The sequence below is a fragment of the Lampetra planeri genome, chromosome 41, assembly GCF_965212315.1.
Source record: "Lampetra planeri chromosome 41, kcLamPlan1.2.h2, whole genome shotgun sequence".
NCBI lineage: Eukaryota > Metazoa > Chordata > Hyperoartia > Petromyzontiformes > Petromyzontidae > Lampetra > Lampetra planeri.
In genome coordinates, this window is record NC_136147.1 from 2,407,921 (window position 1) to 2,420,879 (window position 12,959).

At 56.7% G+C, this 12,959-nt stretch overlaps 1 protein-coding gene across 1 annotated transcript in view; it reads right to left on the minus strand.

Moving 5' to 3' along the window:
- LOC144732008 (paladin-like) overlaps nucleotides 1–12,697 on the minus strand; it is a 33,382-nt gene extending 20,685 nt beyond the window's left edge. The window contains 10 exon segments of the mRNA XM_078613189.1: nucleotides 1,317–1,421; nucleotides 1,765–1,867; nucleotides 3,188–3,351; nucleotides 3,779–3,854; nucleotides 5,383–5,576; nucleotides 6,770–7,045; nucleotides 7,541–7,720; nucleotides 11,527–11,629; nucleotides 11,894–12,209; nucleotides 12,649–12,697. Coding sequence (XP_078469315.1) covers nucleotides 1,317–1,421; nucleotides 1,765–1,867; nucleotides 3,188–3,351; nucleotides 3,779–3,854; nucleotides 5,383–5,576; nucleotides 6,770–7,045; nucleotides 7,541–7,720; nucleotides 11,527–11,629; nucleotides 11,894–12,209; nucleotides 12,649–12,697 — 1,566 coding nt within the window.
- Nucleotides 12,698–12,959: the final 262 nt, after the last annotated feature.

Genomic DNA, 12,959 nt, shown 5'->3' on the forward strand with positions numbered 1-12,959 from the left:
AGACAGGGCAGCGTGGAGACAGGGAGAGCGTGGGGACAGGGCAACGTGGAGAAGGCTGGCAAGGACAGTGGACCCTATATTGTATGAATTTGAAATGGGAGCATATTACCACCTGGTTATTGTAAATGGTAAAATGGATAAGTAGTACTTGTGCAGATAAGTCAATATATCAAGCTAAAGGTCAAATGTTTCAGTAATTTTGACCTCATTTGAGTAAACTACATATCACAAGCTTTCAAAGGACAGTCTCCTCGTTCATTGAAATCGATGGAATGGTCTGGGTGGAGTTCTCAAGGCAAAGATACACAGATTAGCCAATTATGGCGATCCTGGATGGGGATGTGTTAAACACTCGTGAGTTGAGTTGACCAAAATCTAAATATAGGACCGCAGAGCTTTGGGCAATTGTTGGCACCGGTTCTGGATGCCCCCCAGCCCGTCCGTGGTTTCCCACTCACTGAATCTCTCCCCGTCTCCGCGAGTCGGCGAACATCGCGCGCGTGACTAATCCAACATCTTTCTTTCCCATTGTAGGTTAGAGGACTCGGGTTAGGGCCCCCCGGCTGTGGTTCTTGCGTTTCCCATCGCTCTCGACCGAAACTCCGCCCTGGCCGGGGTGCGCGGGGGCACTGGGTAAGAATCACCGTGACCCTGACGAGCGGTCGGGGGTCTCGCTGATGGGCAGCTTCCGCTGGGGAGGGGGGAGGGGGCTCGTTTAATTTCCCGGGAAAAGTACACGGCCGCAGCGGTGTGTCAGGTTTCTGTTTGGTTTCCCCGTTACCGTGGCTACGGGCTGTCAGCTTCGGAGTTTTTTTTTTCCTCTCTCCCACTCCCCGAGTCGGCGAAGAAGCGGGACGCGTTTCATCGTCGGCACGGACTCTTCGCAGCGGCCGGGGGAGGCCTTCACCCAGTAGTGGAATGATCATGGAGGTGTCAGAGATGACTCCTTGCTTACGTTGAGGTTGATGGCAACTTGGAAGTCCGCGTCCGGATTATTTAGCCGGGATATGGATTCAGTCGGAGCGCGGTGGAATGATGCTTCAATGCATCCCTTAAGTTTCTAGAGTGGCCCAATCTGACAGCTCAACCGAGAATCCCTGGCTTGAATCCGAGTCTCAGCCGGCCAGCCGCGGCTCAGACTGTGGAGAGCTGACGCTCCCGCACCGGTCACCGATGGGCGCACTAAAAGGAACCGCCGCGCTCGATCCGGAGAACGCGGCTTAACCATGGGCGGCTGAAACTCGGCCCCCAGGTTCGGTGTCCCGGAGCGCCGAGCCAGCCGGAGCAGAGGCACTGGCCACGTGCTGCTCGCTCACCTGCGACTGGCGATCGTCCGCGGTGGCCTCCAGCCTCTCCTTGTCCTCGTAGACGGCGCCCGACAGGCTGCACAGCTCCGAGCACATGGCAACCGCACAGTCCACCTGCAACGCCCGCACCACAACCACACAGCAACCACACAGTCCACCTGCAACGCCCGCACCACAACCACACAGCAACCACACAGTCCACCTGACGAGACAACAATGGCACAACTTCCAAAAAGCATCGTCCCAAGAGACAACGTCATAGCAGTCAACGAGAACCAACAACCACATTGCAGGGTGGCGTGGGAGAGCGCTGTGAGGCAAAGGGTGGCGTGGCACAGGGTGGTGTGGGACAGGGTGGCGTGGGAGAGCGCTGTGAGGCAAAGGGTGGCGTGGCACAGGGTGGTGTGGGACAGGGTGGCGTGGGAAAGGGCGACGTCACGTGTCCGAGTGAGTGCACCTCGTGGAGGATCTGCTGTGCGTCGGGGACGATGTCGAGGAAGCTCGTGATCAAGTGGAGCCGTGGGATGGGAGGGGTCTCCGCTGATGCGCCATCGCCAGGCCTAGCGGGCGCCAGCACCACCCCCACCACCCACACGCACGCACGAAGACAGCAACCCCCATAGTAAAAAAAAAAAACACGCACTCGCCATTCCTGTACGGCGTCTCGAGAGACGCGATGGCGTGTCGACACTGTATACGTACGTGGACGTCTGTGAGAAAAGAGCTTCATAGCTCATCGGATTCTTCCAGTCTACAGAAAGATTCTGATTGTGATGTGTGTGTGTGTACACACACGCTGTGTTCAATAGCCAGGGCCACCAATGGTCGTTTCTTTGGGAGGCCCGAGGGGAAATGCAGGTTGAGGCCCCCCGGCCACCTCTAGAGGCCCTCCACAGCTGTTTCTGCGGCCCCCTTCCTCGTGTCCTGAGGCCCCACCTCTCACTGCGGCCCGGTCAATACCCTGCATCGCCAGATACAAGCCCCTCAACGTGCTGAGAGTACGGGAGTCGGTTGTTTCGGTAATCACGCGAAGGTGGGGTTGTCAACCATCCTCCCGGATTGACGGGGAGCCTCTACCGGGATCGGCATCGATCTCCTCCCGGTGACTGCTGAGATCAATACGGGAGATTTTAATCATCGGATATTTCAAGACAATTTCATTTTTGTTTACATATGTTTACACGTGGCGCCTTTCCGGCACAAATCTGCCACTGAAAAGCGCCATCATCTCAATTAATACTCAACATGAAATAAAAATGTTTCTAAACAAAGACAAAAATATACGTCTATGAAATAATAAAAATACATCCTCTGGAATAGCTTCAGTCAAGAGTTGGCAACCCTACGTGGAGAGAAGATTGCCGGGCGGGGGGTGGTGGGGGGGGGCGAAGGTACGGATTGTGGTGGGTGGGGGGAGGCGGTGGTGGTGGGGGCGAAGGGGAGCTACGGATTGTGGTGGTGGTGGTGGTGGGGGGATGGTGGTGGTGGGGGCGAAGGGGAGCTACGGATTGTGATGGTGGGGGGGTGGTGGGGGAACGGGGGGGTGGTGGTGGTGGCGAGGGGGGAGGTACGGATTGTAGTGGGTGGGGGGAGGTGGTGGTGGTGGGGGCGAAGGGGAGTTACGGATTGTGGTGGTGGTGGTGGGGGGGTGGTGGGGGAACGGGGGGGTGGTGGTGGTGGTGGCGAGGGGGGAGGTACGGATTGTAGTGGGTGGGGGGAGGCGGTGGTGGTGGGGGCGAAGGGGAGTTATGGATTGTGGTGGTGGTGGTGGGGGGGGTGGTGGGGGAACGGGGGGGGTGGTGGTGGTGGTGGCGAGGGGGGAGCTACGACTTGTGGTGGTGGTGGTGGGCGGTGGTGGTGGCGAGGGGTTCGGGCCTCACCGTGGTGTGGCTGGGAAGCCGAGGCGGTGGCCGAGCAGCAGGCAGGCGAGGGCCATGCCCAGGGTGGTGCCGCCGGTGCCGCTGCGGCAGGTGAAGAGGAAGGCCGGCACTGGCGCCACAGTGGCCCCGGCCGCCACCTCGTGGCCCACCAGGCCTGGGCTCTGCTGCACCGACACAACAACATCGTCGTCGATGTCGTCATCATCATCTCACTCGGGCAGAGTGAATGGCAACTTACTCATCATCATCACCATTTTCATTGTTGTCATCAATAATGTCCATCATCATCATAAATACCATCATCGTGGTCATCATCATTTTCAATCGAATACCATCATTGTCATCATCAACACCATCATCACCGACATCATCATCATCATCGCCTGGCCCATATGCTGCTGCACTTCGGACAAAGATATCATCATAATAATCATATTGACCGTCGCTACAATTACTGTTCATCATTATCTGCATTCTATTCATCATCACAACCATCATTATAATTACCATCATCACCAACATCCCCTACAACGCAATTACCATCACCACGGCCGCGATGCGACGGGTACTATGTTTTTGGGGCGGACGTACACGGATGAGGTTGATGAAGTCGTCAAACGCCTCCTCGTCAGGAGCTCCCTCCACTGGGAACGGGATCCGGGCATACCTACATCATCACCACGTCATCACATCATCACTACGTCATCACCACGTCATCACATTATCACTACATCATCACTACGTCATCACCACGTCATCACATCATCACCACGTCATCACTACGTCATCACCACGTCATCACCACATCATCACATCATCATCACGTCATCACATCATCATCACGTCATCATCACGTCATCACCACGTCATCACATCATCACCGCGTCATCACCACGTCAACACGTCATCACCACGTCATCACAACATCACCACGTCATCACATCACCGCGTCATCACCACGTCAACACGTCATCACCACGTCATCACAACATCACCACATCATCACAACATCACCACATCATCACTACGTCATCACCACGTCATCACGTCATCACCACGTCATCACATCATCACCACGTCACCATCACATCATTACCACGTCACCACCACATCATTACCATGTCACCAAGCGCATATCCACATCATCACCACATAGCCACTATATTATCACAACGGGTATCGCAACATCTTGATGACATCAATACATCACCACGACGTCACCAAAACATCACATCACCACGGGCACAGCTGCAACGTCACCAACTACATCGCTATTCCACCATCACCGCATCACGACATAATCAATCACACCATCACCACGACATCAACACATCGAGTGACGATATCGCCACGACATTACTCCGGGCAAAGGAGACCATCCTGGTCTCTGGAACGCTCAGCTGCTGAGAAAAACATCAACTTGGGAGTCGCGACATCGCCACGACATCAACATCACCACGTAGCTACGGTACTGATTTACATAAAGCAAAGTTTAAAAATTTAAAAAAATTACGAAATGATGAACGAAGCAAAGTGCCGACTACACCGAGCATCTTCTTGTTTCCACTGATCGTAAAAAAAAAGAACAAAAATTATTACCAGTTCATCACCCCGACTCATGGCATGGCTCTCAGACGTCACCATCGCGGCTCAGTGGCGGAGGCAGCGTGATTGAGCGAAACGATCCCAGCTCAAGATCGCCGCCTCCTGGTGGCGGTGAGGATCAGTGTGGTGAGAGTGTGGTGTGTGTGGTGTGTGTGGTGTGTGTGTTGTGAGTGTGGTGAGTGTGTGGTGAGTGTGTGGTGAGTGTGTGGTGTGTGTATGGTGAGAGTGTGGTGTGTGTGGTGAGTGTGTGTGGTGTGTTGTGAGTGTGGTGAGTGTGTGGTGAGTGTGTGGTGAGTGTGTGTGGTGAGTGTGTGGTGTGTGTGTGGTGTGGTGTGTGTATGGTGAGTGTGTGGTGTGTGTGGTGAGTGTGTGGTGTGTGTGTGTGGTGAGTGTGTGGTGTGTGTGTGAGTGTGGTGAGCGTGGTGAGCGTGGTGAGAGTGAGTGTGGTGAGCGTGGTCAGAGTGAGTGTGGTGAGCGTGGTGAGAGTGAGCGTGGTGAGAGTGAATGCGGTGAGCGTGGTGAGCGTGGTGAGAGTGAGAGCGGTGAGCGTGGTGAGAGTGAGGGCAGTGTGAGCCCGTCGCCGGACTCACCGCAGGCCCGGCACGGTGAAGAGCGGACGACAGAACACCTCCTCGCTGGTCCGGACATCGTCGTCCTCGCCGAGCCGGCACGGCAGCGCCGCCCCGGCGGTGACGGTGTCGCCGCCACCGCCAGAGGAGGCCGTGGCGTCCAGCTCCTCGTACACGTAGTACGTGCTCTGCTTCAGTGACGCAAAGTCCAGGATCTACTCGGGGCGAGGGGGAGGGACATCACCGACACCACGGACATTCATCGCAAGGCAGTCGCAGCATCGCGTGCTTTCTTTCAGGTGCGCTCCTGCGGCCGTCTGGAACGCTCTTCCTTCCGATGTTAGGTAGCCACTGGAGCGAACTCATTTATTTTGAACTGATATTTGTGTTTAGTTTGTTGTCCTTCCCCCGCACCTCCGATTAGCAAGGTTGGCTACGTACGGTGGGAAAGAAGTTCAACATATACAGAGGTAAATAAATATCATGATAACAATCTGGAATTTTTTACGCAAGCAGTGCTCGTACATTCTCTCGCAGACAGAGCACGGAGAGATTCAGAGGCGCGGGAAGTCGCAGGCGAGCGGGAAGGCAGCCGGAGCCGGCGTGAGCAACAATCGCCCGAGCTCTGCGGCCCTACATTGCAATGTTTGGCCAACTCCCTCAATCAATCAATGCGTTTATCCGTGCAGGAGAACAACAGAGTGCACGGGGGAACCCCACGCCTCAGACGGCCGGCGAACGCTCCAGCCCCCAACAGTTGGAAGTTCGTCCACCGGGGAGACGAAGCGAAAGCGGCCGCAACAACGTGGCCACTGAGCGGCCACTTCCCGTCCCGTGGGCCCTCGCCTCCCGGCACCGGGTGCACCGGCGAGGGAGCGCGGCCTCCCTCCCTCTCACCTCCCTCCCCCTCACCTCCCCTCCCCTCCCTCTCACCTCCCTCCCCCTCACCTCCCCTCCCTCCCTCTCACCTCCCCTCCCTCCCTCTCACCTCCCCTCCCTCCCTCCCTCTCACCTCCCCTCCCTCCCTCTCACCTCCCCTCCCTCCCTCTCACCTCCCCTCCCTCCCTCTCACCTCCCCCTCCCTCTCACCTCCCCTCCCTCCCTCTCACCTCCCCTCCCTCCCTCTCACCTCCCCCTCCCTCTCACCTCCCCTCTCCCTCCTCTCTCCCTTCCTCCCTCTCACCTCTCCCTCCCTCTCACCTCGCTCCCTCTCATCTTCCCTCCCTCCCTCCCACCGCCCCTCCATCTCACCTCCCCTCCCCCTCACCTCCCCTCCCTCCCTCTCACCTCCCCTCCCTCCCACCTCCCCTCCCTCCCTCCCACCTCCCCTCCCTCTCACCTCCCCTCCCCCTCACCTCCCCTCCCTCCCTCTCACCTCCCCTCCCTCCCACCTCACCCTCCCTCTCACCTCCCGGCGGATGCTCAGCTCCAGGGCGTCCACCTCCCGGCCGGCCCAACCGCCGCCACGGCTCCCGCAGCGCCCGCTGCGGTGGCCCCACGCGGCGGGGCCGGCGTGCGGAGGCGCCGGCGGCGCTGGTGGCGGCGGCGGGGCGGGGGGGCGCGGGACGTCGAGGGGGCAGCCCGGTCGGCGCGGAACGAACGCCGCGAAGTCGTCGTCGTCGTCCGGGCCGGTGCGCGGCAGGAAGACCACGGGGTCCCCGCGGAGGTTCACGAGCAGCAGCTCCTGCGGGGGACACGGCGCGCACCGCAGGCGGAGGTCGCTCCCCCTACCCCCCCCCCCCCCCCGCGTAGCTTGCGACCGACTGTCGGTGGGGCGAGCGCCGTTAGCGAGCGCCTTGTTGAGGCCGGAGCGGCACGCTAGGGGAGGGTTGCGAGGCCACAAACCGCGCCCGGCCGCCTTTGTCTCCCAGTGCTGATGCGTCGCGGACAAATACGCACGGACGCGTAAATGTGCGCACGGCTCCCCCCCCACCCCCCCACTTCACCAACCCGCAGGGGCCGGTGTGGGGAAGTATGGTCAGACAACCGCCATGATCGACACAGCGTGGGGAGGCCTTCATCCAGCAGTGTACTGATAAAGGGCAGGAATATTTGTTCCACCACATCCCTGGCCACGTGCGCGTGTGGTGTGGTGCGCGTGTGGTGTGGTGCGCGTGTGGTGTGGTGCGCGTGTGGTGTGGTGCACGTGTGGTGTGGTGCGCGTGTGTTGGGCTCTCACGGTGTGGCCGGCGTCACACATGCCCTGCAGCAGGCTGAGCAGGCCCGCCGGGGACGGCTGCCCCATGCCGTAGACAGGGAGGCCGTGTTGAGCCTGCCGGAAATTGGGGGCCCCGCGTTGCGACACCGTGCCCAGCACATCGGCCCCACGGGGCTGGTCCCTCACCAGGAAGTACTTGCCCTGGACGGGGAGTGCAGAGGGGGTGGGGTGGGTGGGGGGCGACAGTTCATCCAAATCAAGGTGCCGCGGTGGCGAGATGTTATCTCCCTCGCCTGGTCTGCAGGACATCGTGGGTTCGATTCTGACCCTGACGCCTGCTGTATATTTGGAATCTGCATGTTTCTCCCCGTGGTCGCGTGGATTTTTCTCCGGGTCCTCTGGTTTTCCCTCCATGTTTAAAAACGCGTGTTTAGAGAATTTTGCTGCGAATATAAATTCCCCACATGATGATAAGCCCACTTCGTTGAGCTATCATTTGTGGGCAGATCTCTTCTGAAAAAAGTGCTATACATCTCAGTGGGCTTTACCTGGTAATCAGTCAAATTTTTATTTAATATCCATGACCGCGCACGGTAAAGATCCCGACTCTCTGGGAGGCTCAACCGTGACCCATGGTGAGCCAGCAGCTCCTCTGTCGGCGATGCGAACGTCTGGAGGGGGGAGACAGAGTTCCTGCCGCCAGGGACAGACTGGAGGCGGGTTTCGTCCACCTTTGTTTTCTCTACAGCCGATGTCTCGAGATGCGCGCGCGTTCTCATGGACGGCGCGTCGCGATCGCCGCGGGCTTTTTGGGCCGGTATGGGGAGAACCTGAACGCGGAATCATCGCAGCCGGTGGATTGCAACGCGACAGTGGAACACAAAACAACTCCCAGATTCGAGAGAAGATGCTGCCCCGGTCTAACCGTGGGCTGCTGCCCAAAAAGCTTCCCTTTGGCGGAGGTCACCGACCGAGGTCGTGAGCCACACCCAGCCGGGGATTCCCCGAAGTCCCACGGGGATCGCAAGGAGGATAAGTCGTTGGTCCCAAGAGGGGAGGATTAAACGCGGTGCTGAGAGACGGGGTCACGGGGTCGGGCGTGACGGGGAAACGGAACCGAGCAACGAAAGATGCGACCGAACGACCATCACCAGCATCACAACCCCCCGTTGCATCATCACCACCGCCATCACTACCATCACAACCACCCACTGCATCATCACCACCAGTACCATCATCACAACCCCCATTGCATCATGCCGATCATCACAACCCCCCATTGCATCATCACCACCACCATCACCACCATCACAACCACCCACTGCATCATCACCACCAATACCATCATCAAAACCCCCATTGCATCATCACCATCATCACACCGCATTGCCCATTATCATAAAAAACTATCATTGCTGGCATATCCATCAGTCATCGCCGTCAGTCACCACCACCTTATTCTCGAAGCTTTCTATCACCCCACTTATCTCCTTTCACCGGTACATCTCACCCCCTCAGTCACGTACAGCCTGTCGTGATGGCGGCAGCAGCGTCTACAGCAGCAGCATCGTCGCTGTGGCCAGCAGCAGCAGCAGCATTCCACGTGGCACATGCAACAGCAAAAGCAAAATCATCTCGGGCATCTGCCACTCGGTTTTCAGCCTTCCAAAACGTGGTGGCAGACGCCGTATTCATAAGAGCAGAATACCAATGTCCACGAATTCGGATTCCAAATGAGTGTCCCCCCCGTCGCCTGCCATGACACCAGATTCGGAATCGCGGGGAATTGACACGTAACGTGGAACACAAGCTGAAACACTACACACGTGCAGAGAAGCATGGAGGAGGAGGGGGGGTGGCGAGTCACGCCGAGACGGGGAGAGGAACACGTGGACCGAAGAAGGTGCTCACGTTCGAGGCGTAACCGGGTCGGCGAATCGCCGCGAGAATTCTGCGCGCGATACGAACGGGAATTATTATTTCTAGATTTGAAGCTTTCGTGACTGCAAGGATAGCTGTATCACTTGATACAGCTATCGTGCTGTGACGGTTCCACCTAAAGACGGACGCTTGTGTTGCCTCCGAAACGTCGTGATTTTTATTTTATTTTTATTTTACTTTTATTAATTTTAATCTTTTACCTACGTGACTTTACCGAAAAAAACCTAAGAAAATGGGAATTATTATATTTTTGTCATTATTATTATATTGGCTGCACCAACGTCGGGTGGGGTTTGGGCAGCGCGCGCCGCGAGTGAGAAGGGACGACGTCTCCGCAGTCGAGACGTACATCGGAGCGGCAGCCAAAGGAGGGAGAGCCGGCCGACAGGACGTCCATGGCCGAGACGATGCTGGACCGCGCCAGACGATGATGGCTTGAGGAGAGGGGGGGGGAGGAGGCCACCATCCAGCAGTAGATAGACCACAGCTATGATGATAACGACGAAAATCTTCCACCGCACAGCACCGTAGGCCCTGGCTCACGGTGTGGAGGTGCCGCTGTAATGTGAAACCCGCCAGGCTCTGGTGGGGGGTGCAGGTGGACTGTGAGCCGATGCGGGTGACGGTTCCCCACGGGGGGGGGGGGGGGGCTTCTGGCTATCGGCGTAGGGACACGTCACGTGCCCCGGCACGGGCAGCCCGCTGCATCTTTAATGGGGGCACGCACGTGGCCGTGCGGGTCACGTGGCGCGGCCAGAAGGTGCAGCCCTGCCACTAGCCGCTCGAGCCACTGCTGGTGGAAGGGCCTCCACCAGAGGCAGTTCTAAGAGAGACCCTTCACCCCAGCCCACACGCAGACAACGACAGCAACACACGCACACGCACGCATGTGCTAGAGCAACAACAGCAACACCAACCACCCGTGCTCCCACGTCGCGGCGCCAATGTCTCGAACGCGGTTCCCTCGGCTCGCGTCTAACGAGTCCCCAGCGAGTCCCCAGCGAGTCCGCGCCTACCCGCACGCAACGCGTTCAACGGCCCGGCCACGTTCCCGCCTTGCCAAATTGGGGGGTAGGTCCCAGGGGCGATTAATTAAAAACAAAAATACCAACGTTTGCTAAACGTTGACGGTCCTGGAGGGACAGAGGCCGATCTCGACAACTGTCCCAATAAGGGGTGGGGGGTGCGGTTTTAGATTGTAAAAGTAGTAAAACAGGGTCCTATACTATTGGGACAAGACATAAATGGTGAATATTACTCTGATTATTTCGAGCTTGCATCTCTTCTCCATCGTACTCTTTTTCGAGTTTTTTTTTTCATTTTTTGTTCCACTTTGTGATGTCAAGAATTATTCTAAATGTTACACTGATGAACATCTTGAATAATGCAGTTCGTGAGTCGCGGGTAGGCAAGTCCCTCATCACAGCCACCATCACGGTCACCACGGCTTGGTTTCCAGACAGAATTCACCATCACCACCACGGCTCTTACCATCACCATTGCCATCAGGATTATTTAAACCGTGTCCTGGGCCTCCCCTAGGTCGACTCAGCCTCAAACGAGTACCTGGTGCGATATGTAAACATCGCCACTGGGGAGACAAAGGTGGCCGGGCGTGGTGTTGGCCACCCACCACCTTGTGTGCCGTGCCGGCCTTCATAGGTGCTCGCTAACAGCACTTGCCCCAAAAGTCTGTAAAAGGTTATACGGGGGATATTTGTCTTTGTGCGGGTCAGTGTGTGATTGTATGTGTGGGGGGGGTGCTAGAGTACTGGTGACATATATCTGAACCGGTCCTGGGCCTCCTTGAGTAGTAGTAGTTTATTTTGAATTACCATGTGAGCCAATAAGCTCTTAGATCGGGTTCCATCAACCTCAAATGAGTACCTGGTGCGGTGTGTCAACATCAACATTGGGGAGAGACAAACGCGGTGCGGGCGAGTTGCTGGCTCCCCACCCCTTCCGTGTGCCGTGCCGGCCTTCATAGGTGCTCACTAAGAGCACTTGCTCCAATAGGCTGTTCGAGGCTCTACCGGGGGAGGATCTTTGTGCGTGGCGTGTGTCACCTGGATGAGGTAGTGCTCCCTGTGTCCGTCTGCGATCCGTCCCGTGATGTAGCCGGCTCGGGACTTCTCATCATGGATCTGGAACTCCTCCTTGCAGTTGAACCTGAACACCGACACCACCAAATTATTTTTATTTTGCCCCGTAGGGTGCACTGAGCTGTATGGCTCTTGTCAGAAGCTTAGAATGATACAGGTGTATTATGGACAGTGCTACCTCGTGTCTTATTTGTCGTGCCTTATGCCGATAATTCCAGCATTATAGAAAATGAGAGATTAAGCCCTAGGTACACCCCCCCCCTTCTCCTCCAAATGTTTGCCGGGTCCTAGAATCACCGCTGGGTGAAGTCGCAAGAGGCTGCCCACTCACGTGATGACGACCGGTGCCACCTTGTTGGTGATGATGGATTTTGCCCGGTTGCCAGGCAACTGTGCACAACCGCCTCCACCCATGCCACCGCCGCCACCGGCTGATGTGTTGGAGATTATGGTTGCCGTGGAGATGGCCGAGTTGGTCCTCGGTGCGGCGGCGACGCTGGAGGGCGGGTGGCGGCTCGCCGGTCCGTCACCATGGAAACTGGAGTACTGTGCTGCCACGGAAACCGCCTGCCTCCCCGTGCTCGCTGTGGTTCCCATGATCCTCGGCCCCTGGAGTGTTGGAGAGGGGGGGTGGAGAGGGTGGGGGGCTAGGGAGGAGAGGGGGTGAGGGAGGATAAACATTTGCGTGGCTTTTAAAATGCAACAGTTATTCCTCGTCAACCATTACAGTGTGAAATCACGCTAAGTTTACTTTAATTCATATGACTTTTGTCATATAGGTTGCGCAGTGGTTAACACGTGGCACTATGGAACCCAACGATCCAGAGGTGGGACAAAGTCATTGTTATGCAAGTCCAAGTCGAGTCGCAAGTCATCAAATTCATGACTCGAGTCTGACTCGAGTCCAAGTCACATGACTCGAGTCCACATCTTATAGGTGGGACAAAGTCATTGTTATGCAAGTCCAAGTCGAGTCGCAAGTCATCAAATTCATGACTCGAGTCTGACTCGAGTCCAAGTCACATGACTCGAGTCCACACCTCTGCAACGATCTGAGTTCGATTCCCGGCCAACAGCTCACATTACTGGCGTTTGATATCTTAACCGATTCTGAGCCCGCAAACTCCATCACCATCCCGCACCAATAAACCAACCCCCACGACCGATGCGACGTGGGGAGGCCTTCATCCAGCAGTGGATTGGCTAAGGGCCGTAGCTCTACCTTATATACCTAGTCAAACTGATTAGCATCATATCTTACCTATCTTACCTATCTTACATGGATGTACATATGATAATTATCGGAAAAAAACTATTTAATGGCATAATACTCTCGAGCCGGTAGCGCGTACGTGTGATATAATACGAACGTGTGGACATTGTGCAGCATGGATTCG